At 40.5% G+C, this 27,132-nt stretch overlaps 1 protein-coding gene across 2 annotated transcripts in view; it reads right to left on the bottom strand.

Annotated features, from left to right (window-relative positions):
- Herc2 (HECT and RLD domain containing E3 ubiquitin protein ligase 2) overlaps positions 1 to 18,099 on the bottom strand; it is a 184,166-nt gene extending 166,067 nt beyond the window's left edge. Inside the window, exons 1-3 of one of the 2 annotated variants that reach the window (XM_055607517.1) lie at positions 17,986 to 18,099; positions 17,334 to 17,426; positions 2,478 to 2,592 (exon numbers count right to left, since the gene is read on the bottom strand). In XM_055607517.1, the coding sequence (XP_055463492.1) occupies positions 2,478 to 2,592; positions 17,334 to 17,405 (187 nt within the window). In that variant the 5' untranslated portion in view covers positions 17,406 to 17,426; positions 17,986 to 18,099. Of the gene's footprint in view, positions 1 to 2,477; positions 2,593 to 17,333; positions 17,427 to 17,625; positions 17,734 to 17,985 lie in introns of those variants that run through there. The other variant, XM_055607518.1, reaches the window with a different exon arrangement.
- Positions 18,100 to 27,132: the final 9,033 nt, after the last annotated feature.

Genomic DNA, 27,132 nt, shown 5'->3' with positions numbered 1-27,132 from the left:
AGCACCATCAGCTCACAGGAAAAGAAACTCACTTTAATGTCTATACACTCTCCTTTTCCCATCCGCAGGAATCAAACGATACACTAGATACAAAATACAAATTACTAAGAAACACAAAGTAAATTAAGAAATACTAGGAAGAATACAGAGGTGTGGCTCAATAGTAGAACACATTACTAAACATATTCCATCTCCAGCAGTACACTTGTACACATGTTCTCTCTCTCTCTCCATCACACACACATACATGCGCATGTGCGCGCATGTGCGCGCGCGCGCGCGCACACACACACACACACACACACACACTTGTTGCAGGAAAGAAAAGGGCCAGGGGCTAACATTCTGAAGGCCCCAGGAAAACCTAAGGGGCTGTGAGCAAAAATTCCAGTTTGTCACCTTGTCTGAGGACCAGCTAGCAATTGACTAATCTTAGGACTTTAAGACATTCCTGTCCCGTTCAGATGAAGACATTTGTGCAAACAACCCAAGGCCACCTTGTTCAAACTACTGAGCCTAGGATCTAGAGGGCTGCTAATAACTGAATGGAGAAGGGCCCAAGAGGAATAAATTGACTGAATTCAAAGAAAACAAAAATAATAGTCTAGTCAGACACTATGGTCTAAACTCAAACTGTTGTACTGTTAACATTTTCTATACATCAACCATAGCTTCTGCATATCCTAACACTAAAAGGCTTTACTATTTAAAACAAGGTTTGTAGGTTGAGGATGGCACAGCAGAGTGTCTGCCTATCATGACCCACAGTGTTTGCCTAGCATGCTGGAAACCCTAGGTTTGATATAAAAACTACAATTTGTTTAGTATTTGTTCCTGTCAGCTTTGGGGCCAGCTAACCTGGGGCATGCAGAGCAGCAGAACAAGGCCCTGTCTTGAAAATCAAGGTGGAAAACAAAAACTGACTCCTGTAGTTATTCTCTGACCTCCACGTGTACACTGCTTTCAAACATAAACACACACCCTCCCTACACACACACTAATAAATGAAAATGTTTTATAATAAACTCAAGATAACAATATGCAGGAAGCCAGGTGAGACACATTCATGAACAAGTGATATAATAAACATGTTAAGCCAAACAGTAAGATGAATTTTTATCCACTCAGCGTACATATCTTTCAGTTACTCTGCATATATTTGGAAATTTCCACATACATACAAGAGGGTTCACTCTACTAGATGATATAACCAAAACACAAGCTAATAATACATTTCCTCATGCACTTTCCAATCAACAGTATAACAATTCATTCACCAAAGAGAAAAACTAGGCTGGAGAGATGGCTCAGAGATTAAGAGCACTGTCTACTTTTCCAGGAGTCCTGAGTTCAATTCCCAACAACCACGTGGTAGCTTACAACCATTTATAATGAGACCTGGTGCCCAGCACACACAACACTGCATACACAAATAAATACATAAATCTTTTTTTTTTTTTATGTTCAAAAAAAGAAAGAAAAACTATACATTCTAAAAATAAGCCAGGTAGTAGTGGTGCACAACTTTAATCCTAGCACTTGGGAGGTAAAGGCAGGTGTATCTTTTGAGTTCCAGGCCAGCCTAGTCTACAGAGCGAGTTCCAGACAGTCAGGGATACACAGAGAAACCCTGTCTCGAAAAAGTTTAAAAAAATTACATTCTAAAAGTAACTTTTCTAGATTTGAATGATACTCATCAAACTCTACATTGAGCCTCATTTGGAACAGGTGCTGGCATCCATCTGTTTTTTTTAAAGTCCTGATGCTGATTTCAATCACCAGGCAGAAACAACAAATGAGCAGTGTTGAATTTATCACTATAGGCCTATACAGAATTACCATTCACTGACAAAGGTTTATAGAGGAATCATTTTCTTGGATTCAGGATCAGGAGCCTTATCAATTGAGCTATCCAAGCCTTACGAGAGGAATCATTTTTCATCCAATTTCACAATAACCAATATTTATAGTTAGTTATGAGAAGATCCATCTCAAAATTAGAAGGAGAAGCTATACATAACTTCCAACAAGCTATACATTAATTAACACAAACAAAAAATCTGGACAGTTTAAACTATTAACTAACATCTACACAAAAATCACCAAAGGGAAAACAAAGCTCAAACACATACACACACAAACAAACAAAAAAACCAATGCTCAAGTGTTCCCATTTTCTAGCACATTACAAAGTTTCTGTAAAATGCCCACACACAACTAAATAAAGGTTATTTTTAAAGGGGGAGGAGAAGATAGCTGAGCAAACAAAGGCATTCCTCACTACACCATACAACCTGAGTTAAATCCATAGGACTCATGCAACAGAGAGAACCAACTCTCACGTGTTTGTCCCCTTACATGCACACCACCATGCCTGTATGCACACATGTACGTGCATATAATTTTTAAATTTTTACTTTGAAATAAAATTATAATAGTATTTACAAAATAAAAAAGTATCCATTAAAAATTCTTACCTTTTCTAGAAGGGAGCTCTCGATTCTGTGTTAATTCTGTTCCAGTGTACACAATTTCTCCATCTTTAACCATTTCGTTCCACAGACCACAGAGTCCATCTCTCGTGAATGCAAGCTGGCAAATAAAAAAAATAAAAAGATAAACTTACACAGAAATCAGTATCTTTTTTTATTCAAACTTTTCATATTTTTGACAATTTCACACAAGTACTCTATCTATATCATTTCTACCCTTCTGCCCAACTCCTGTGTTACCCACCCCCTCTCAAATTCATGACCTCTTCTTCTGTAAAGAGAAAAACTATTCACTCTAAAACTAAGCCAGGCAGTGATAGTACATACCTTTACTCCCAGTACTTAAGAGGCAGAAGCAGGGTGATCTCCAAGTTCGAGGCCAGCCTGGTCTACAAAGTGAGTTCTAGGACAGCTAGAACTATGCAGAGAAACTTCCACAAAAACTAACAAAGACAAGATTTCTGTCAAAGCTAAAAATAATTGTAAGCATCACAATAAATAACAAATGCAACACTCAACAGTAACTGCCTAAGTAATGACATTCAAAGGGAAAAAACAAAAAATAAAAACACCCTAGTTTGTCCACATCTGTTTCAGAAAAAGGATTCCCAGAGTTAGCAGCCAGCACAAAGCAGGGAAAGGAGGCATGAGAAACACCCAGAGACAATATGCACTCTGAAAACTGCAGTATGAGGGAAGCCATTTTCTCTCCTACAGATGCACTACTCCAACCCAGCTGTAATCCTGTTATCTCAGCACTTGGGAAGCAGAGACATAAGAATCATACAAGTTTGAGGCCTTCACTACTTAGTGAGTCCCATGCTAGCCATGACTACATAATGAACTTGTATTAAAAAAGAAGAAAAAAGAGGAAAGAGGGAGGGAGGAAGGGGACAGAGGGGAGAGAGGAAGGGAAGAAGAAGGAAGGAAGGAAGGAAGGAAGGAAGGAAGGAAGGAAGGAAGGAAGGAAGGAAGGAAGGAGGAAAGGAGGAGGAAATTAAGAAGGGAACGACAGAGGAGGAGGAGAGCAGACAACCTTCTATTTATTCACTTTCTTTTTTTAATATTTATTCATTTTATTCTATATGTCTGAATGTTTGCCTGCATGTATGTAGTGCACTGTGTGCATATAGTCCTATAGAAGCCAGCAGAAGATGTTAAAACCTCTAGAACTGGAGTTACAGATAGTTGGGAGTGGACACGTAGGTGCAAGGAACCAAACCCACAGGTCCTCTGCAAGAGCAGCAAGTGCTCTTAACCACTGGGCCATCTCTCTAGCCCATCTGTTTATCTTCTAAATAGGTCTGGACCCTTTTTTTTTTTTTTTTTCAAATACAATTCTATCTTGTTCATTGGGAGCTACCACCCTCATGAAGCACCACCACCTTCAATAACAGTTTCTTTAAAATAAATTAAGCACAAAAGGATGTCATTTGTCATGTATACCCTCATTATTGAATTCTTCTACACTATTTTATGTGCATGGGTGTGTGCTTGTGTACATTTATGTCTGCTTCATATGTGCTGGAGCCCACAGAGGTGGAAGAGGGCATAGGACCTCCTAGATCTAGAGTTCCAGAAAGCTGTGAGCCACCAGGTAGGTCCTGGGACCCAAACCCACATCTTCTGCAAGAGCAGTAAGTACTTTTAGCTGCTCAGCCACTTCTCCAGCCCTGAACACTTCTATACTTTCTGTCCAGTTCTTCATAGTTCTTTCCCATCTAATCTATGCAAGTAAGTATTCAGATTTCACTTTTAAAATTATTCATGATAAGCAATAACACAGGTTAAAATGCTCCCCAAAATTCTGGTCCTCTGGGATATACATTCAATTTGTGTTCTCTCCTAAGAAACTACATGCAAGACCCATAAATTAGATGCTGTATCACATCAGTAGTAGGTGCTATATGCTCTATGACAAATGTGAACTGGTAATAAACGTGTTAAGGTTCCAAGTCTATTGCTTCCTGGGTAAGCAAAGGAAACCTTATCATTGGCACCTACCTGATCAAATGAAAGTCCTTTCAAGAGTGACTAAACAACCTCAGGAGGGGCTCTCTTGTGGCCTATAGGTAACAAATAAAGGTCTGTGGAATGCCAACAGACAAGAGCAGACTTTGAGCCTTGGGCATCAAGTAACAACCACAAGGAGCTGTCAGGGAGGACTCTGACGTGCAGATGAGAGCAAGAACCAACCAGCAGAAGACTTAGGACACTGCAGCCTGACTCCTGACCATCAAAATGTCAGAATAGATGTGAATTGTTTTAAGTTGTTAAACTTGTTTTTAGTGATTTGTTACATAGTAATAGAAAACTAATTTGGCATTCTGGGAGATAGAAAGACCTGGAGAGGACAGGAGCTCCACAAGGACAGCAACAGATCCAAAAAATCTGGGCACAGAGGTCTTTTCTGAAACTGATACTCCAGCCAAGGACCAGTTATGAAGATGGCCTGGAACCCCTGCATAGAGGTAGCCTATGGCAGTTCAGTGACCAAGTGAGCTCCGTAGTAATGGGGACAGGGACTGTCTCTGACAGGAACTGATTGGCCTGCTCTTTAATCACCTCCCCCTGATGGGGGAGCAGCCTTGCCAGACCATAGAAGAAGGCAATGCAACCAGTCCTGATGAGACCTGATAGACTAGGATCAAGAGGAAAGGGGAGGAGGACCTCCCTTATCAGTGGACTGGGAGAGGGACACGGGTGAGAAAGAGGAAGGGTGGGTGTGGGAGGGAGGTACAGGAGGGATACAAAGTGAATAAATTGTAATTAATAAAAATAAAAATAAATAAATGAAAAAAAAGAGTACTAGCTGCTTTGCCAGAGGACCTGCGTTCAATTCCCAACACCCACATGGCAGTTTACAACTGTCTGTAATTCAAGTCCCAGGAGATCTGACTCCCTCACAGAGCCATACATGTAAGCCAAACACCAAATTTATATAAAAATAAATTAATTATTTATTTTTTAAAAAAAAGACTGGGCTGTAGGCAGGCATATCCTTATTTAGTGACTGATAGGAGGAAACCCAGCCCATTGGAGGTGGTGACATTTCTGGTCCTTCGTTCTGTAAGAAAGCATGCTGAGCAAGCCATAGGGAGCAAGCCAGTAGGCATCCCATTGCCTCTGCATCAGTTCCTGCCTCCAAGACCCTACCCTGTTTGCATTCTTGTCTTGGCTTCCTTCCGTGATGAACAGTACCATGGAAGTGCAAGCCAAAAAAAACCCTTTCCTCCCCCAACTTGTTTTTTGGTCATGGTATATCATCACAGCAAAAGAAACCCTAACTAGGAGAGTGATCCTTACTTACATCACCTAAGGTATCTCTTCAAAGGGGATTGTGGAACCCCAAGCTCTTTATCTTCCCTTCTACTAGTTCGTTGATATGATGATAAATTTTGCTCTACTACATGCTACACTGTGGAATTCAGAAAAAAAAGGGTCAATTAGTCATGAGCTAGAATCTCCAAACCTATTAGCCAAAATAAACATTTTCTCATAAAATGAGCAAATTACTCAACATCAACAGCTCTCCCTACTCATATATCATAAATATAAACTTTGATCTTAGCAAAGTATTCTAGGAGCAAATCTGGAAATTGCAGTAAATGAGTTATATATGATGTATTACAGGAAATGCCAACATCCTAAGGGAGATGGTGGGCTACCATGCTCAGCCCCAAATGTACGTGAGGACTGCCAGGATAGCTGATATCTACACATCAGCGTTCTAAAATACTGCCTAGATAAGAGACACTGGTGTCCAAAAGTGATTTTCAAAAAACGGTGGACTATAAAGTCAGGAGGAGCATGAGAGCAGAGAGTGGGAGCAGGAAGCTAAGCAAACATATCTTCAACCACAAACACGAAGAACGAACTAGAAGTGGGATGAGGCTATAAACTCACAAAGCCTGCCCCTATTAAAGTACTTCTCCAGCAAGGTCACCTAAAGGTTCCATATTCTCTTCAAACAGTATCAACACTTGGGGACCAAGACTATGAAGGACATTTTTCATTCAAACCACCACAATAATTATGCAGCAATTTCTTCAGAACTCAAATTTTCCACCCACAAAGGAAAAGGGACAACTCATAAGACTAAGAAGTAAACAAATTACAAGTCTCAGAAAGTCCTTGAAACTAACAAGATTTACAAGTACCCTCCTCATGATTACAGAAGAAACAAACAGATGCCTAGAGAGGAAACTGTCCAATCTATCAAGCCATTCATAGAGCTCCAGAGTTAGTTTCTACGAATCTCAACTCAGGCAAAGACAGGCTTTTTTTTAGAGCATCAGCCTTTGAGTCATCCATGGTCTATAAATCCAAGAGTCTATAAACCCAAAATGTTAGATTTTGGTAGGAAAGTTACTTTGTTCTGTCATCAGTTCCCTATGTGGGAAAAAGAGATGGGTGTTGGCATCTCCCCTGGAAGAGTAGGGGACAGAAGCTATGTACACAGTAAGTAATCTTTTCTTGGAAAGCAAAGACCGGACATCCTGAAGAATACAATGTAAAAGATTACAAGAACTGATAACCAACAGGCAGACATGAAGCATGGGCTCAAGCAACACAATACAACTGCAACAGTGAGAACACCCACCAACCAAGCATCAGATAGAATCTTAAGACAGAGCTACTGCTTCAGTGGTTAAAACACATTATCTAAGAGTAAAGGTTATATGGACCGACCTAACTAAGCATTAACACAGAGCTTTGAAAACAAACTGATCTCAGGCAATTAACATGTTCGCCAAAGCAAAACTCACTCTCATTTTTTTTTAATTTTCATTCACATATATACTGTACATTAACCATATCCACATGCTCCCAGTCTTTAACCTCTTTTAAAAAACAACTAAACTGAAATTAAATCCAATGCCAAGGACTACAATGCATGCCTGGTCTCACAGATATTCAGAAGGCTGAAGCAGCTGGATCAAAAATGTATAAAGCCAGCCTGGGAAACAGGATGTTACTCCATCTCAAATATCAATATATAAAACAAAATCTAGCATAAAATAGCATATGTATAATAATCAACATTTAATCACTTTTTAGCAAATATATATCAACCTATAACTAGAGCAACTGATCAATGCAAATGATCATTCAACAGATTGGTATTGGCGAGTGGCTCACCAGATAAAAGCACTAAAGGCTGTATAAAAAGAACCCAATAGGAGTAATACAAAATACTACAGTGAGAACTTCAATTGTACAGTGTTTTCCCAGTCTTTGTTCTTATGCCCTAAATATACAATGAATTGATGCTGGTCCTTCCATGACCATACTGGGCCACTAGTTCTGTGTGGATCTACAGTCATGTGCTATCAAAGACCTTCCTTTCTCTACTCATTCCTCCAGAGCCCAGAAGACCTTCCTGAGGTATTCTCTAGAGGCAAGTACTAGACTACCACTGAGCTACATCTCCAAAATTCCCAGCCTTTCCTTCCTCCCTTTTCTTTCTTCCCCCTCCCCTTACTCCCTACCCGACTTTGAAATTTTACAGAGTGCCTTACTGAGGTAAGGTACCCAGGATAACCTGAGACTCATTCTCTTGCACCAGAAAGACCAGGTACTTCTCCAGTTTCCCAGGAGGCTGGAGTTATAGACCTGTCCCACCAGTTTGAGTCTTTTTTTCCTGAAAAGTCAGTTTTTAGGACCTGAGTTTGGTTCCCAAAACACATGTCAGCTAGTGCTGAACTGCCTGTCAGGGCCTGGAGATCAACTGCACTCTGAGGGAACCCATGCACTCCTGGAATATTCACTCAGACACATAGATAAAAAGAAATATATTTTCAATTAGAAAGGACAAGATTTACAAAGCCCAAATAATTAAAAGCATCAATAAAAAGCTGCACTGACTACAAAAACTACTATAACAAATCATTATCAACTATTTTATACTACATAAAACTGAAAATTTTGAGCCGGGTTTGGTGGTATACACCTCTAATCCCAGCACTTGAGGAGGCAGAGCCAAGCAGATCTCTGTGAGTTCCAGGGCAGCCTGGTCTACAAAGCAAGTCCCGGACAGCCAAGACTACACAGAGAAACTTTGAGGGGGAAAATTGAAAATTTGGAGGTAGTTAATAGAGATTTTTTAAATCAAGTTTCAAAATATTTACAACAAAAGTGTTCAGACAGAAAGAACTCCAAGAGAGAACAACTGCATTTTCCTCTGACTTCCCCACACTCGGCATTTACCTCCAAATAGGAACTTATCCTGTCTCACTCTAAGTACCTAGCGTTTAATACACTTGCATCTAGGCAAGAATCTATGCACTCACATCCTCTCAAAGGCGAATGCTGCTTCCTGTTACCTTTTTACTTCATTAACATCCTACCTTGACACTGGGCTTGAAACTGGTTGCTTGGTTGGTTGGTTGATTTTAGTTGTTCAAGACAGAATTTCTCTGTGTAGTACTGGCTGTCCTGGAACTCACTTTGTAAACCAGGATGACCTCAGTCTCACAGAGATCTGCCTACCTGTGCCTCCCAAGTGCTTAAAGACATCCAGCCTTGACATTATTTTTTGCTAGCAAAACTTATTAGATATAGCATCCAACCTTTTATAACTTAATGGTTCACAGTAAACAATGGCAGGCTAGCTCTCATTCTTTTCTAGTGCTGCTCACATTACACAGCAGATTATCTCTGCTCAGCTATCAATCCCGCTTAAGCACTGGCAGTTGTTCTCTCTTGGAGTTCTTTCTGTCTTTCACTTTTGTTGTAAATATTTTGAAACTTGATTTGGGCACGGGCTGCTTTTTATCCTACCTCCATAATATTTAGCACATCAATAGGGAAACTTTTAAAGAAATATTTACAGAATAGAAAGTAAATGTTTCTAAGTTTTTCAAAAAGTATTTTAAGGCATGTGTTATGTATTATTTTCCTGTATAAGGATAATGTTCAAACAGCTCTGAGCATGCTACCATGAAAAATGACAAATCACTATGCTGGTTAATTTTTTGTTTTTATTCTTTTTTTAATTTATTTTTTTATAATTTATTCACTTTACATCCCAACTGTAAGCCCCATCCCTCAGTCTCCTCACAGTCCCACCCTCCCTCCTTCTTCCCTCCTATTTTCCTTCCCTATTTCTCAGAAAGGGGGAGTCCTCCTCCCCTGTCATCTGACCCCAGCCTATCAAATCTCATTAGAACTGCTTGCATCCTCTTCCTCTGTGGCCTGGCAATGCTCTCCACCAGTGGGAAGTGATCAAAGAGCAGACAACAGAGTCCATGTCAGAGACAGGCCCTGCTCCTCTTACTAGGGAACCCACAAGGAGGCAGCTGCCTATCAGCTACATCTGAGCAGGCGGCCTAGGTCCTCTTCATGAATAGTCCTTGGTTGGGTGCATCAATCCCTGCAGGCCCCCATGGGCCCAGATTTGTTGGCTCTGTTGGTCTTCTTATGGAGCTCCTGTCTATTCTGGGTATTTCTATTCCCCCACTCTTTCCTATGACACCTTGAGCTCTGCCCAAAGTTTAGCTGTAAGTCTTAGCATCTGCTTCAATCTGCTGGGTGGAGTCTTTGAGAGGACATTTATGGAAGGCTCCCCTCCTGTTCCCTCTCTTCAACTGCTTCTGGTGTCTATTCTATTTGCTGTTCTGAATGAGAATTAAGCATCCTCCCTAGGGTCCTCCTTGTTATTTAGTTTCTTTAGGTCTGTGGATTGTGCTGGTTGCTTTTTAATAACCTAACACAAACCTAGACATTTCTGAGAAGAGGAAACAACTGAGAAAATGCCTGTGGGCAAACCTGTTGGGCATTTTCTTAATAATGATTGATGTTGGAGGACCCAGGCCATTGTGGGTCATGCCATCCCTGGGCATGTGGTCCTGGCTGTATAAGAATGGAGGATAAGCAAGCCTTGGAAAACAAGCCAGTAAGCAGAATTCATCAATGGTCTCTGCTTCAGTTCCTGCCTCCAGGCTTCTGTCCTGAGTTCCCTGGAAAATAGACTATAAACTGTAATTTTTTTCCTCCCCAAATTGATTTTGGTCATGGTTTTATTTTATTACAACAATAGAAACCCTAAGACAGAAACTATTACCAGGAGTGGGACATTGTTATGGCATACTTGATCATGTGTTTTGTGGAGGATTATGATAGCATTATGGAATATGGGGCTGGAAAAGCCATTGAACACTCAGAGCTCATTTGGCGGTTCTATGGAAGTTTGGAGGACTAAAAAATATTGAAAGCAATACAGACAATGGAAACCTGGCCTGAGAAGCTTCAGACATAAGCAAGATTTCAGCAGGGCTACTTGTGTGATAAAGTACTAAAAATCTGTGAATCTAGTCAACTAAATTGGCTGTGATTAAGAGACCTGAATCACTAAGTGGTTTCACTAAGCAAAGTAAAACCTTTGCTTTGCAGGGATACTAGATGCTGGTCAGCTGGAGCTGAGCAATTAACAATGATTAAGAAGAAAGCAGCATTAGTGAGGTGCAATCCTCTGGGAAGTGTTTCCTCAAGGTCAGCACAGAGAAGCTGTAGACAAGCTACTTCACGCTGTCAGCTGATCTTGGTAATATGTGAAGGAGTCTCCCAGGTGGTAGTTGTTTGAAGGCATGTGGCATTGAAGAGGCCTGCAGAGACCACTGGTAAAGATGGAGCCTCAAGAGCAGTGAAAACCCAGGACTGAAGAATTGTAGGGAAGCCTGAAGTTTGGCATCACATGGTAGTTACAGTCCTTGAAGAGAGCCCAGAAGAGGCTACTGATAAAGGTGCAGCTTAGATACAGTGAAGAACTCAGAATTTTATTGACACCAGTAACAGGACAACCATCAAGGATAGCAGCAGCTGTGGAACGGAGCCAGCCTGAGCCTAAAAGGGTAGCTATGTTGCAGTGGAAGGCAGAGAAGTACTGGGCCAAGCCCTTTGGTGCCTAGACCATGAGTCCTAGAAGTCTGACACTGACCTTTACACTACTGAACTTTTGTTTTCCTTTGATCTGATTGTGACCGTGCCCTGGCTCTTTCCTCATAGAATAAGAAATTATTTCACTTTTTTTTTATTTTATTTTACAAAAGTTAAAAAAAAAATTTAATCCCAGTTTTAAAAATAAAAACAGGGGGCTGGAGAGATGGCTCAATAGTTAAGAGCACTGTCTGCTTTTCCAAAGGACACAGGTTCAATTCCCAGCACCCACATGGCAGCTCACAACTGTCTGTAACCCCAATTCGAAGGAATCTGACACCTTCATAGTAATGCAGATGAAATAAAATTAAATAAATTTAAAAAAATAAAAACAGGAAAGAGAGATGGCTCAGGGGTTAAGAGCACCAACTGTTCTTCTGGAGGACCTGGTCCCCCCCAACTCTCAGCACCCCTGTGGTGGCCTACAACCAGCTGAGACTATAGTTCCAGGGGCTCTGACACCTTCCTTTGGCCTTTGGAGACACAAGGCATACACACAGTACACTTACATACATGCAGGCCAAAAACTCATGCACATAAAATTTAAAATCGAAAAGATTAAAAAAAAAAAAAAAAAAAAAGAACAAATAAAAACAGCATAACAATGTATAATCACTTGAAAACATTTAAAATGAACTAATGGCCAAAGATGAAAGCTGAAAAGAAAAAGTATAGTACACAGAGATTATTATCTACATATTAAAGATAACATGATTATTTTATAAGGGGATGCATGACTCCTAAGGTTATAAATTCTAAACTGGAAAACAACATGTTACTTTAAAGTAAGTTGTAATATTCTGATTAACCAACGCTGAAAGTTACACAAACACATATATTGCTTTTCTTTCCATTCCCATTCTATTTCTTTACCAAACCAGGGTTAGGTCTGTTTAAGGGCGAGATTACCAGTTACTGAAAACACATGGTGAGGCACTGTCTTTTGGGTGTGGTCCTTAAACTGGTACAGTCAGTAGAGTCAAATTTCTATTTGAAGTTTTTTTAATAACAGCATAGGAAACATCCAAGTTAATAACTGTGCATAATGCTTTGAATCAACCCAACAAAATGTCACATACAAAAATAGCAAACCCTCACTTTCATTATGAAATTCTATTAACAATACTATTCTATTGAGGCAACAATACTTAGATATGATAGGGAAAGTCCCAAAAACATCAAGTTACCATTGATCACATTCTTTTATTTAAGCAACCAGCTAAATAATTAGTCAAAACCATAAGAAAAGCATTCATTAAAAGTCCATGCTTATACACCTTTTCATCTACTGATATGTCTAAGCACAATGTGACAATATTTATATTCAATGCTTAGTTTTTAAGTACACTTTGAAGCTCAATCATTTTAAGTTGACAACAGAGTGTCAAACACAAGACAAAGAAATAATCCAGATTTAACTACTGATGTAACTCAAAAACTGTAAAGGCATTATTCTAAATGAAGAGTTGATTTCAGAAAACCATATACCATATAATAATCTCAAAATAACAACTCTAGAACAGATCAATTCTCAGTGCTAGAGAGTACACATTTGTCAATACAAAGGGACGGCACCAAGTAGATAGCTCTGGTAGTGATGGTTACATGAAATGACATTATGACAGAATGGCACAGAACTATGCACATAACTGAAATAATATAAATCTACAGAGTTTTATATTATATCAGTTAAATAAAATATAACCATTGGGAGCATCTGGTAAAATGGAATACAGTGATAGTATTTTATTAACAACTTTCTGAATCTATCACTATTTTCAAAACTAAAAGGTTTTAAAAAATGCTTCATGCATATAATTTCATGTGCCATCTCAAACAATCCTTAAACAGAAAATTCCTGAATGCAGCTTATGTAAGAAAGAGCAACAAATTTCTATTCTGGACTCATTCTCAAAGACATACTCTTAGCCTTTTATCAAGATTGACAAAAAAAAAAAAAAAGTTAAAAAAAATCTAACAGCATAATGCACTATGTTCAGTTCCTTTCCTTTCTGTGTTTTTTTTTTTGTTGTTGTTGTTTTTGTTTTTTTTTTGTGGTTCACTGAATAACTACAATTAGCTCAGATAAACAGTAATATGGCCACACATCTTAGCCCTATATGACACAGAGTTACGCAGGAAAGCTAGATGCCTCAATAAGTCCACATAAAAATTAGGAGTGCTAAACATTAAAGTGTGGAAAGGTTTTTGGCATGCATAGGTGTGCATGTATGTGTATTAGTGTGTTAATGTGTGCAGGTGCACATACGAATGTGTCTGGAGGCCAGAAATTGATATCAGGTCTCTTCCTCATTGATCCCTTACTTGCCGACACAGGGACTCCCGCCTGAACCCAGTATCTGTCATTCAGTTAGTCTAGTTATTCAGCTTGTCTGGGAATCCCTATCTTTGCCTTTAACCAAAGATTACAGGAGTGCCATCACAGCCAGTTAACAGTTGTGATGGAAATCAGAACTTGTGACCTCCCATTTGCACAATCAGCTCTTTTCTGACATAGCCACTTCCCTAGCCCACAATGTTTTACATACACATACATGTAAATATATATATATGTTTTATACACACATACATACCTATACATATATACGTGTGTGTATATAGATATAGATATAGATATAGATATAGATATAGATATAGATATAGATGATATAGATATAGATATAGATATAGATATAGATATAGATATAGATATAGATATAGATATAGATATAGATATAGATATAGATATATGTGAAAACCAGACAGGTGCTTGGCACATTAAAAACTGCTGGTTGCAAAGAACTAGGCCTGTCATGTTACTATCTACAATAAAGTAGCCAAGGATCAATGTTTATTACACGCGTGTTAAAAGTTTTCATACTTCAACAAAGAGTGGTGATGCACCTTAATCCCAGCACAAGGAAGTCAGTGACAGGCTGTAAGTTCAAGGACAGCCAGAGCTACACAGAGAAACCACTGTCTTGAAAAACAAAACAAAAACAAGTTTTCATACTTCAAAAATCTTTCTAAAAATACAATTTCTTGGTTTCTAAAATTTTCTTGCTTATTTCAAACAAAATAAGCTTACAAATTAAACTTCCGAAATTAACATATATAACGCATACATATGACTTTCCCACATAATATTCATTAACTATATGTCAATGCAAAAGCCTAAGAAAGAAATGAAGAACTTCTCAGTCCAGGACAGCAAACTCCACACTCCCTACCCTCCACTCCCAACCTCACATAGAGGTAAAGCCTGCCAGCATAGAATGTGTATGTGCAATGTCTGCCAGGACCTACACAGTGACATTGTTGTCTAAGCCTTAGGAAAGACTGATATGCATTCCTCATATTTAATAAGCAATGCTGGAGAAACAATCACTTTTCCATATTATTTAAATATCTGTACTACCAAACACATTTTTCCTCTAATGTATATCCAAAACCTAGTCACTTGTTCTTAGGAGACAGTGGGAAGACTTGTAAAATGCACGCACACACACACACGCACGCACACACACACACGCACGCACACACACACACACACACACACACACACATAAATAGTGTCTAAAAAGGGCCAATCACTAGTATCACACTGAATAAATACATAAAATGGTATGTACTCTATGACATGAATGGAGCTTTACTTTACACATATCTGACTCCTCAGAGACAATCAATATTATTAAGATGGTTTTAGATCAAAATACTAAGACCCATATTTAGCAGTTATTCAGTTGTGATTACTAACGGGGGGAAAAAAACTCCATTAGGTAAAGGGGGTGATCTCTGATTTTGTTTGATGTGGGACTTTTTGTTATGGTTTCATGTTTTGATTTTTCTGCATTGATAACAGCCTAAACCAAGGCTTTAAACACACTAGAAATCTACTCTCCCACTGAGCTAAACTCCCAAACTTTATGACAGTTTATTTCAACAAGTGTCTCAAAATGTATAAGCTCCAAAAACCAAATCTTAAAATGTTTGTCTTGGGGTGGAGAGATGACTGAGCAGGTAAAAGTCATTGCTGAGAGAGCCTAACACCCTGAGTTTACGGTCCCTGGAACTCGTAGAGCATGTCTGTAACCTCAGTATTCCTAAAGGAAGATAGGAGACAGAGGCAGAATTCCCCGAAAGCACACAGGCCAGCTAGTCTGGAGTAGACAGAGCAGCAAACGAGAGGCGACCTGCTGCCAACAATGTGCAAGTTCAGGACTGATGCTGAGGTTGTCCTCCAACCTCTACACAGGTGGGTAGTATCTGCATACCCTCACACATGAACACATCAATGTGCATCATATACACATGTTTTGGCTGGCACACAAAGTAAATAAACTGTAATATAAAAAATAAAAAATAAAATGTAAATGTTTTTAACATTTGTCTGACAGTATTTCAGATAATAAGAAATCACTTATTTCTCTCCAACCTGCATATAAAAGACAACAGAAAGCCAGCTAAACAAAAAGAAGTATTTAAACAACAAAGGCATGAGAACTACCAAACCACTTTTTAAGTCCCCTTAGCTCAGTCCTATCTAGCATCACACCATGGATAACAAACCTATCATCTACAACACTTGGTCTCACAACTACTGGCACTCAACCTGTGTTTAGAGGAAAAAAGAAATCAGAAAGAGGCAATAACACTTCATTATAAAACTCTATGATCAAATTACACTGCCTTGCAGTAATGAATGCTATATAAGTTGATAAAGCTCTAAGTTGATAAAATGTTGATTATTGACAAATACTTAATGTCTTAGTGCCCCCTCCCAAAAGGCAGAAAAAACACAGACAATAAAAACATTTCAGACACTTCTTTATGCTCGTGATATGGAGATCCAAAAGTACTCTTCCAAACTATTCCTAAACAACAGTAGCCTATAAGGAACTACCTACAAAAATTGTATTGTGATCACTTATTTCATAATTTACTGACACACTTGTGATTACTTTACTAAACATTACAGCCATGGCCTGCATTCTGTTTCTTGTGTTCCTGGTGTAAATCTGAGCATTTACCTCAATTACAACTATAATATACATAAAACCAATAGCTCAACTTTCATCTCTCCTGATGCACAAACACAATATCACAGAAAATGATAACTTACTACATATCACTCCAGTGCTTCCCTGCATGGTTAACAATCACCTCCAAAAGTATCAGTAAGAAACAAACACTAGCTGGGCAAGGTGGCACCTGCCTTTAATCCTAGCACCCAGGAGGCAGAGGCCAGCCAGCCACAATTAGTACACAGTGAGACCCTGTCTAAAAATAAGAAAGAACCAAGAAAAACAACAACAGTCAAGTCTTGATCAAGAGTGTTGGCAAGAGCTGGGATAAGAGTTCAGCTCAAAAACCACTTGCCTAACTGTATCACATAGACCTAGCAAGGTGGCACGTGCCTGCAATGTTAGCACTCTAGAGGTAGAGGCAAAGGGATCACATTTCAGGTCATCCTCACCTACAAGGATGAGTTCAAGGCCAACCATGGGAATCTGAAACCCTGTCTTTAAAAAAAAAAAAAAGCTCCTGAGTAAAAATATTGAAAAATTGCATAACTGGAGCTCAAGTTTCTTGCACTTAGAAATAACTTTAATTAAAACACAACCACATAACATCCTCAACAATCATAATAAATGTTACCTTGTAAGTTACAAGAAATAACCCTTCTAAGACAAGATCTGATTGCTATTCACTCACACATTCTCCCTAACCAAAAATTTTATAGAAACTGGAACACACAAAGGAGAGAGAGAGAGAGAGAGAGAGAGAGAGAAAGAAAGGAAGAAAGAAAGAAAGAAAGAAAGAAAGAAAGAAAGAAAGAAAGAAAGAAAGAAAGAAAGAAAGGAAGAAAGAAAGAAAGACTAAAACACATGTCAACCCCACCTGGATATCTGTTTTCAACCATTTGGAGTCAAGTCGAGACTGGGCAGCCAAATAGAACGACTCAGAAGGCATGTTTCCTCCGGGTGGTCAGGCCTGTAAGTAAAAAATAAATAAATAAATGCGTTGGAAATCTAAAGCTTTTTAAATTGTTAGTTCACACCATTCTGCAGTTTAACGCGGCAGAGACAGAGAACGTAAAAGAGGAGAGGAGGAGGGGTGGGGGAGGGGACGAGAAGATGAGGGATGAGAGGGAAAGCTGGAACCAGAACCGGAGTAGAAAGGGAAATACCACCTTCCAATAGAGGTGGAGTCGCTGGGATTCCCCAATACGTTGGCCAGACCTATAATGGTCCCAGGCAACCACTGTACAATGTCATCCCGCTCCCTTCAATCCAACGGGACACAGACACGCGCGACAGAAAAAACTCACTGTCGCAAACGACAAATGACACCAGCGTGCACCAGCCGCTAGACCTACAGAAGTCTGGAGTGTGGTAAATAAACAAAAGTCAGGTCTGCAGATAAATGTATAATCGCCTAAATACTAAAAAAGATAGCTGAGACTGCGCGGCCTCCTAAGCCCACAGGCCCTGGCTCCTCCGCGCCAACGCCCGCCTTCCGCCCGCCGCTCTCCGGGCCCGCTCTCCCGGACCTGGCGCCGCCCGTCTTCGGCCCCTCCGCCCTCCTCTGGCCCCGCTCGGCTAGACCGGGCGCCGCCCGCTCCGGCAGCCGGCTGCGGGAACACTCCCTGCAGGAGCCGGCCGGCGCTCGCGATCCAGTCCACAGCCCGAAGTGCTGGCTGACGCAGGACTGCCTCCGTCCAATAGCGCGAGGCGGCCGGACGGCTTCAGCCAATGGACAAGCAGCGTCGCACGGCCCGCCCAACTTCCGCTTCCTTCAACACGACTCATCTTTCTTCTTGAGACTCACCCGCTCGGCGACAGCCAACCGCAGACGCCGGGAGGCGGGACTTCTGCGCACGCACGCTCGCTTGCCCATTCCCGGCCGTTCTCACACGGCTGTTTCCAAGGTCCTGAAGTTGGTAGGGCGCTTCCAGGGCGTCGGGGTTCGCAAGGCTCGCTCTGCTTTACCACAGCGTCCTTTTGGCCTTTGAGCCAGAGAGTATAAGACAAAATTTAAGGAAAGGCAATTGATCCCGGCCCGGTGGCGCACGCCTTTAATCCTCGCCCTCGGGAAGAAGGGGCAGGTGGATCTCCGAGTTGAGAGACCCTGTCTCAGGAAAAAAACAAAAAGTAAGAAAGAGCAATTGAAATCACACAAAGTATGTTCTCTGATCATCATGTAATTAAACTATACGTAAATAATACATAACACAATCTGCAAAAACTTAGAAATTAAAACTTTTTGTGTGTAGAGAAGAAGTCAAAGGACGTAGAACATTTTTAATAGAAACTGAAGGTGTTAACGTTGTTTTAAATACCGTAGTTCATTTTCCCCGTGTGTGAAAAGGCAGCACTGAGGGATATGCCAAGCCACCAATGGTATGATGGCTCAATTGCAACGTTAAAATGCCTGTCTTTTATCATCCTTGGTATGTAGCGTTAAATTCACTCCACGAGTCAAGGGATTTGCCATAGCTCTACATCTCTGTTTCATACAGCAGGAAAGAGCATAAAAGGTCGACCATCTTTTATCACACTTCCCAAAGACTGTACTCAAAAGTATCTGAACAAGGTTTCAAATTCAACCACATCTAAAATACAGGTAAGGGACAAGGCTTTGAACGTGGGGCAAAACTGCCCAATTACCATTAGAAGGTGTCACCTCTGGAGCCTTCTCTGGTCCTCAGGCTCCTTCCTCATGCAAGACATCCTTAGTTCCTTGACATTTCTGGTAGCTTGCTCTAAAAACAATGTTTGTAGTCCATTTGTGTTGCTGTGCACTTCTGGAAGCTAAGTCCAAGAGCATGGCACTCGCATCTGGTGATGGCATTTCTGATGAAGTATAACATGGCATAGAGGCAAGAGAACCCAAGCATGGCAAGAATATCCCAAGCAAACACATCATTTTGATCAGGAACCCTATCTGTATAATAGCATTAATTCATCCATAAGGCATAGTCTCCGTGACTTGATCACCTCTTAAAGAGTCCACCTCTTAATACTGTTGCAAAAGCCATAACATTTCAACAGGAGATCTGAAGGCACATTCAAACTATAGGATGCCATAATCATGAAGTTGTCTAGAGTGTCAGGGGTAGATTATTTTTCTCTGCCAATTTAAAGACTAATACATCAGGAAAAGCAAGCTCTCAGAACTCAGCTAAGATTTCTTAAAAACAGAGAGAGGACAAATGGAGGAAGGGAGAGAGGAAGAGAGCGCCTACAAAATACACAAAGAGGCAGAGTGACCCATTATAGAAGGAATTCAAGGATAGTATTTTTCAGAGGCAAAATTTTTTTATTCTTTTTTTAATTTTTATTAATTACAGCTTATTCACTTTGTATTCCCCCCATGCCTCCCTCCCTCCTCTCCTCCCAATCCCACCCTCCCTCTTCCCCACCCGTGTCCCTCTCCTAGTCCACTGATAAGGGATGTCTTCCTCCCCTTCCCTCAGATCCTAGTCTATCAGGTCTCATCAGGACTGGCTGTATTGTCTTCTTCTGTGGCCTGGTAAGGCTGCTCCCCACTCAGGGGGAGGTGATCAAAGAGCAGGCCAGTCAGTTCCTGTCAAAGACAGTCCCTGTCCCCATTACTATGGAACCCACTTGGATACTGAACTGCCATAGGCTACCTCTATGCAGGGGTTCCAGGCCATCTCCATGAGTGGTCCTTGGCTGGAGTATCAGTCTCAGAAAAGCCCGCTGTACCCAGACTTTTTGGATCTGTTGCTGTCCTTGTGGAGCTCCTATCCTCTCCTGTTCTTACTAACTCCCACTTCTTTCATAAGATTCCCTGCACTCTGCCCAAAGTTTGGCTATGAGTCTCAGCATCTGCAGAGGCAAAATTTTTATATGTTTGGCAATAAGTAAGTTCTCTCTCTTCCTCAAACTTAGCAGGGAATTGGATAACTCAAAGAAAGAGAAGTTGACTGGTTTCCATACAAGACACTCTCCTTGATGGGAGGTTTGAACGGTTCCCTCTTGTAGGAAAAGCCCACGAAGTCTTTGTCTTGGAGAGGAAAAAGAAGCAGAAAGTCAGCTATCTTAATGTTTAAAGAAAAAGTACATTAATTTTCCAAAGGTCTCTTTTCCCTGTGTCTACCTGCCAGAGAGCTGTCTACCTTCCTCCCTCGATAGCACTGACCTTGCCAAATTCTTCATAAGTTGATGCCTATTATCTTTAGGATTTTGTGTTTAAGAATATCATGTGATAACTATTCATTAATAATTTCACTGAAGACACAGGCTTAAGACACAGTTTGGACGTTAAGAACACTTGCTACTTTTACAGTGGACATGGTTTTGGTTTGTGAGGAAAGAATAATCCTTGTGCCACTCAAAAGAACACATGAACAAAAAAAGAGTCGCTCAGCAAGGTGTTTTGTTTTTTTTTTCAAAAAGGATTCTCCAGACCCCAAACCAGGCTAATGAGTATGCATGTCCAAGATGGTCTCTGTTGTTTATCCCTAAATGCAGGTGATAACTGTATTTCAAGTGGGAGCTTGACTTCACAACCTCACATGGTTGGTTAATCGGTGTGAAGGGGGAGATTTAGAGAGTGTGAGCCCTTGTCAGGTTAACTATCTTTGATCCAAAAATATCTATATTTTTTTTCACAATTCCCCTTTATTATACTTTTTTTTTCAAAGTTAACCAGCGTATGTTGACTTTATGATGTCTTTATTAACAGTAAATTATTGTTATGATAAGTGATGGCTCAAACATAGCTTAAGGTGAACCCACCTTCCTAAGGCATCCCAAGATGTATCCAAACTGGAATGTAATGTTTTCACTCTGGCCAAAGTTCTTTTGTCCTGACCAGTTGTTTTCTCCCAATGGGGCTTTACTGCTGTTCTTTTACTATTCTTCCCTCCCCTGTTTCCCACCCTTCCACCTACCCACACTTTTTTGACGTCTCTGGATGCTAGCCAGGATCAAGTTGCCAAGAGACCCAAAGACAGTTCGTGCTTTCTTCCAAGAGAGAAACTTAGGGGTTTTTGTTTTGTTTTATTTTTGTTTTTGTATTCTTTTACCCAAGACTGCCTCGTCAACTTTTTTAAAACTTCCTTTTAAATTACCCACCTTCCCTCTGAAGAAGTGACCTTGCCCTGATGAAATTGGCACCGTGTCTACCTTGACTACTTCAAGCAGACATGGCAGTCAGGGCACACCTCCAGTGGGTCTATCTAGAAGATCCCAAGTGTGTTGTTGCTAGTTTCACTTAGATGACAGCCAGGTGTGGGGAGAAAAGAAAGCCCTTCACTGTTACCTGGAAATTGATATGACAGAAAAGTAAAGGCAAAAGTTATTAGCATTAATGTCCTAGGCAGGGGACCAGGAGAGGCAAGAAGAGAGGATATTTTTTTTAAATGGCCAAGTCAAAATCCAGTAGAATCTCTTGATGGGATCACAAGAACACCCATGTGTTGAATCTGCCTCATGGTTTTTCACTTTGGTCTTATAAGACTGGTCTTCAGAGTGTTAAACCCAGGATCTGCTTTCAGGCCTTTGCTAGCTTTTGGAGTAGCCAGAATCAGCTGGAATTACCCCCAATGGCTTCTAAATAAGAGGAGGAAAGAAACATAGCCATCTTTTAATTTTTAAATTAAAACAACAGTGGCTGTAGATAGGTGCCAGCAGTATTCAATAATCAGTATCTGAAGTACTATATCTGGGCAGCATTTTTCTTATCAAGAAGAAAATCATTAGTGAGAAATAGCTGCATAAAAAAAACATCTCATAAGTTAAAGACTGTCAGTGGTACATAATCTTATGCAAGCAAGTTCATTTGTGCATTCTTTGTTTCATGATTTTATGGGACAGCTCAGCCTACTGGGGCTCAGTACCATATTTGGGGGCTGTATAAGAAAGCAGGCTGAGTAAGCCAAGGAGAGCAAACCAGTAAGCAGCACTCCTCTGTCATCTCTGCTTCAGTTCCTGCCTCCAGGTTCCAGCCTTGACCTCCTACCCTGACTTCTCTACCCACTGGACTGTAAACTGTAAAGCTTTTGGTCATAGCGTTTATCACCACCACAGAAAATGAACTAAGACTATTGAGGAAACATATCAGTCAATTTAATTTGGTTATAGTTTCCTATACAAAGCCACTACTGTTTAAAAACAAACAAAATCCTTTCCCAATCTGTAGGCTGTCGTTTTGTTCTGATGACAGTGTCCTTTGCTGTACAGAAGCTTTTCAGTTTCATGAGGTCCCATTTATTGATTGTTGCTCTTAGAGCCTGTGCTGTTGGTGTTCTGTTCAGGAAGTTGTCTCCTGTGCCAATGAGTTCAAGGCTCTTCCCCACTTTTTCTTCTAACAGGTTGAGTGTGTCTGGTTTTATGTTGAGGTCTTTGATCCACTTGAACTTTTGTTTCATGCAGGGTAATAAATATGTATCTATTTGCATTTTTCTACATGTAGACATCCAGTTAGACCAGCATCTCCATCTGTCTGTTCCAAACCACCACACTGTCTGTCTCTGGTCTCGCCAAACTGCCACATGCCACACCTTCTCTTTCTGGGCTCTCATATTTATATCCTCAGAGTCCTAGACACCCCTTCTCTCCTCTTCGTGCCACACAAGGCAAGCTGTTACCAGCTGTCAAAGGCTGAGCCCAGCATGGAACAATTGTCAGCTGCAGACAAACTAAAGCCCACCTGAATCCCACACTTGGGATTAAAACAACAACATATTTACATAACATAACTGAGTTTACAAAGAAACCAAATTTCTATTACATAGTTGACTTTGGAGCACAGGAAAAAATACTCTCCCTTATTAGTCCCTCTGAAGACATCAGTATAGGCCTCTATATATGGTTATTGAACACCCAGAAGATCAGTTATTACACCAGTCTGGTACTTTTTAAAATTTTTAAAATTATGTGCATATCTGTGTGTCAGTGCGGTGATATGTGCATGTTGGTGCATACATGTGAGGTAGCCAGGGGCATTAGATCTCTCTACAGCTGGAGCCACAAGCAGTTGTGAGTTGCCTGGCATGGGAACTGAACCTGGGTCCTCTGGAAGAGTAGCACATGCTCATGACTGCTCAGTCATCTCTTCAGCCCCCAGTCCAGTACTGTTAACTACTGTACAAGATCAGATAAAGTAGGGCAAAACCAAAATACTTTTAAATAAACTCTAAAGCAGAGTTCTGACATGTATTGACATGGATGTATTGGAAATTTTAGTATGATACACAAATTCTGAGTTTTTACATACCTTTTTAAATTTTATTTATTTATTACAATTTATTCACTTTGTATCCCCTCTGCAGGCCCTTCCCTCATCTCCTTCCAGTCTCTTCCACCCTCCCTCTTCTCCTCCTATACCCTTTCCCTAGTCCACGGATAGGGGCGGACCTCCTCCTCTTGTATCTGACCCTAGCCTATCAGGTCTCATCAGGACTGGCTGCATCCTCCTCCTCTATGGCCTGGCAAGGCTGCACCCCCCAAGGGAAGGTGATCAAAGAGCTGGCTACTGAGTTTATATCAGAGACAGTTCCTATACCTCTTACTAGGGAACCCACTTGGAAACTGAGCAGCCTATAGGCTTCCTTTGAACAGGGTGTCTAGGTCCTCTCCATGCATGGTCCTTGGTTGGAGTATCAGTCTCTGCAGGGTCCCCTGGGCCTAGGTATTTTGGCTCTATTGTTCTCCTTGTGGAGTTCTTGTCCCCTCCAGGTCTTTCTGTCTTCCATAAGGATTCTGGCATACCTTTATGTGACTTGCTATATTCAATTCTGGGGAGAAAAAAAAAGCATTCAGCCATCTTAATCTTTATCAATAATCAATGAGTCCAGCTGTGACATTCGTTGATAAGCAGACACAGATGTTCTTATAAACCTGGTAGTTATTTGGCTTACATGATAGTGTTGTACAAGAAGTTGAATCCAAAATCCACAATAGGATAATGTGTACATACTGTTCAACTGTGGGCCTTTGTCAGGTCCCAAGTAAACCTCAAAGAAAACACAAGACAGGAAAAAAAAAAACAAAAAACAATAACCCTCTTTTTGTTCTTGGTACAGTCCAGAGAATTATCTCTTATAACCATTCTCTTTTGAATGAATTCAAGTAATAGATATACTTGAATATAGAAGCTGAAACACAGAGTAAAACACATTCAAATTGATGTGTACAGCATCTAGCAGAACTCAGTCAAGGACAGCCTGGTAAAACTATGATGCTGGAGTTAAAGAACTTGGAAAAGGATGGCATTAGCTGGTTCTTTTTCCACAGTCTGCCCATGTCACTATAACTAGAAAGTAAAAGCAAAAGCAGAAGGCTCTGCAGGGAAGAAACAGACATGAAACAAGAAGTCTCAAGGAGGGGAAGAAAATTTCATCTCAACTGGAGAAAATGAGGCTTGGGGACACTAGGTAGAAAGTGCAGACATTAAGACCCAGCATAGCCTACATTCCCAGCATCCCACCCAAGAAGGCTGATTTTTGCTTTGCCTTCTACTCTTTAACCACCTGCTATTTCAGCTGAAATGTATGCTCTCCCACGTTTTCCCTAGGGCTGCTGAAAATCCACACCAAACTTCTCTGTCAGTCAGCTTTCTTTGGTAACTGAACAGTGTGAGGGCATGGAGCTCAGAAAACCCTTGAGACTCCTCTAGAAACCAGTAAATATACAGACAACATGTCAAGATTTTTTTTAAAGTGAGTATATATATATATATACACATATATATATATGTATATATATATACATACATACATACATATATATATTACACAGACACACATATGATCGATCACCATGGGGGTCCAGAATACCTCCTAACTCTGATATTTAAAACCCTTTGGCTTCATCACTTGGCAATAGAGGCCACGTTGGAGTCCTCTTTGGACCTCTCATTTCTACGGTTTCTTTGGGCATTCAGGAAGGTAAAAACCAAAGGGGGGAGAGGAGATGTGAGAAGAGGATTTGGATAAGTAATTGAAAGCTTGAAGTGCAGGCCCTTCTAGGGGTGTAGTCATCCCTGGAAGGCTCGGTGCTACTGAGACATTTTATTGATGCCACCACTTTGGTTCGTGTCATGTGTCTTCATTAACCAAGATGCCATTGAAGTAACATGATTGTCAGTGTCTTAATGTCACTCTCCAAGATAGAAGTCAAGTCACATGGCTATTGCCATCTCGATGACATTACTAACCAAACACTTGGGTTAGGTTAGCTTGGCTAAAGGAGGAGAAATTACCTTGCCGTGTGTAGGTCCAAAACAGCAAAGCAAAGAAACAGAGAAAGTAAGTAGAGTAAGGAGTTCAAGGTCTCAACCAAAGAAAGATGAGCTCATATGTCTTACCGTACAGATTGTAACTGTATCAAGCAATGTCATCTGGATCACCTTGTTATCTCCCTTCAACTCCTAGAATCCATAAAAAGAGAAGTAATGAGGTAGTTGCCCTAGGCCCATAGGTGGCACTGTTGCCCTAGAGCACATGGAGAAATACTTTGACCTTTGTGCCATCTTGTCACATCTGAGAACAGAATGGGTGACCTCTGACCCTCTGTTTTAACTGGAATTTAAAACCAGAAGATGACGCATTAAAAGTAGTTAATTCAAGCTGGGCGTGGTAGTGCACACCTATAATTCCAGCACTTGAGGCAGGTGGATCTCTCTCGAGGTCAGACTAGCCTGGTTTACAGAGTAGTTCCATCTTAGTCAGGGCTAAACAGAGAAACCCTGCCTGGAAAAACTAAAGAAAGAAAAAAATTATCTTGATTTTAAACCTTGGTATTAATTTTGTGCGGTGCTTTTAGCCAGTTAGAAAAGCAACTGCCCAAGGACTACATGTCATAAGTGATGTCATACCTACTCATAGCAAGCCACCTGGTCTCCCTTCTCCAAGCCTGACCAAAGCTTCCAAGCTCTCTGAGGGAACATGGGAAAGAGGGGAGAACCTGTGTGTAGAGAGTCTATGACTGATGTGGAGGGATCATCTCTCATCCCTGGGCAGGTGATCCCAGGTTAGGTTATACCTGGAGTATACGATAGTTCTATTTTTAGTCTTTTGAGAAACCTCCACATTTTCATAGTGACTCCACTGATATAAAATCCCACTAACAGTGGTAAGCTTCCCCCCGTTTCCACATTCTCACCAGCATTTATTGTCACTTTTTCCCTTGATAATAACCATTCTGACTGGGTTGTATAAGAAAGCATGCTGAGCCATCTATGATGAGCAAGCCAACAGAAAGCAGCATTCTTCCATGGCACAGACTTATGGCTTGTCAACGTGCTGAGAAAAAGTGAGTGTTGAGTGTTAAGCCTTAAAGAAGACATTCATACTACACACACGCACGCACACACGAATCCAAGGCTTGGAAAACATTGTGAAAAAAGAAATGGCTGTGGAAGGCTGTCTTATGGCATGGCTCTGGCACTCAAGAACTCATTGTGCAGTGATTGCCTACATAAGGCCAACACAAGACTAAAACAAGAATGTGAGAACTTACTTAGCCTTTCAGCTTAGCCCACCTATTCCAGAAATTCATGCTTTCCTTGCTCTTTCTGTCCTTTCTTTCTTTCTATTTATTTTCTGTTATTTAATCTGCGATCTTGAATATATGTCTCATGGTGATTTTTTCTTTTCTTTTCTTTTTTTTTTTTTTTTTTTTTTTTTTTTTTTTTTTTTTTTTTTTTTTTGCTTTTGTTTCTATAG

Source organism: Psammomys obesus, unplaced genomic scaffold (genome assembly GCF_907164565.1).
Source record: "Psammomys obesus unplaced genomic scaffold, mPsaObe1.curated_primary_1811, whole genome shotgun sequence".
Classification (NCBI taxonomy): Eukaryota; Metazoa; Chordata; class Mammalia; order Rodentia; family Muridae; genus Psammomys; species Psammomys obesus.
Note: the sequence above shows the minus strand (reverse complement) of the source record. Positions and strands in the feature narration are given on the sequence as shown.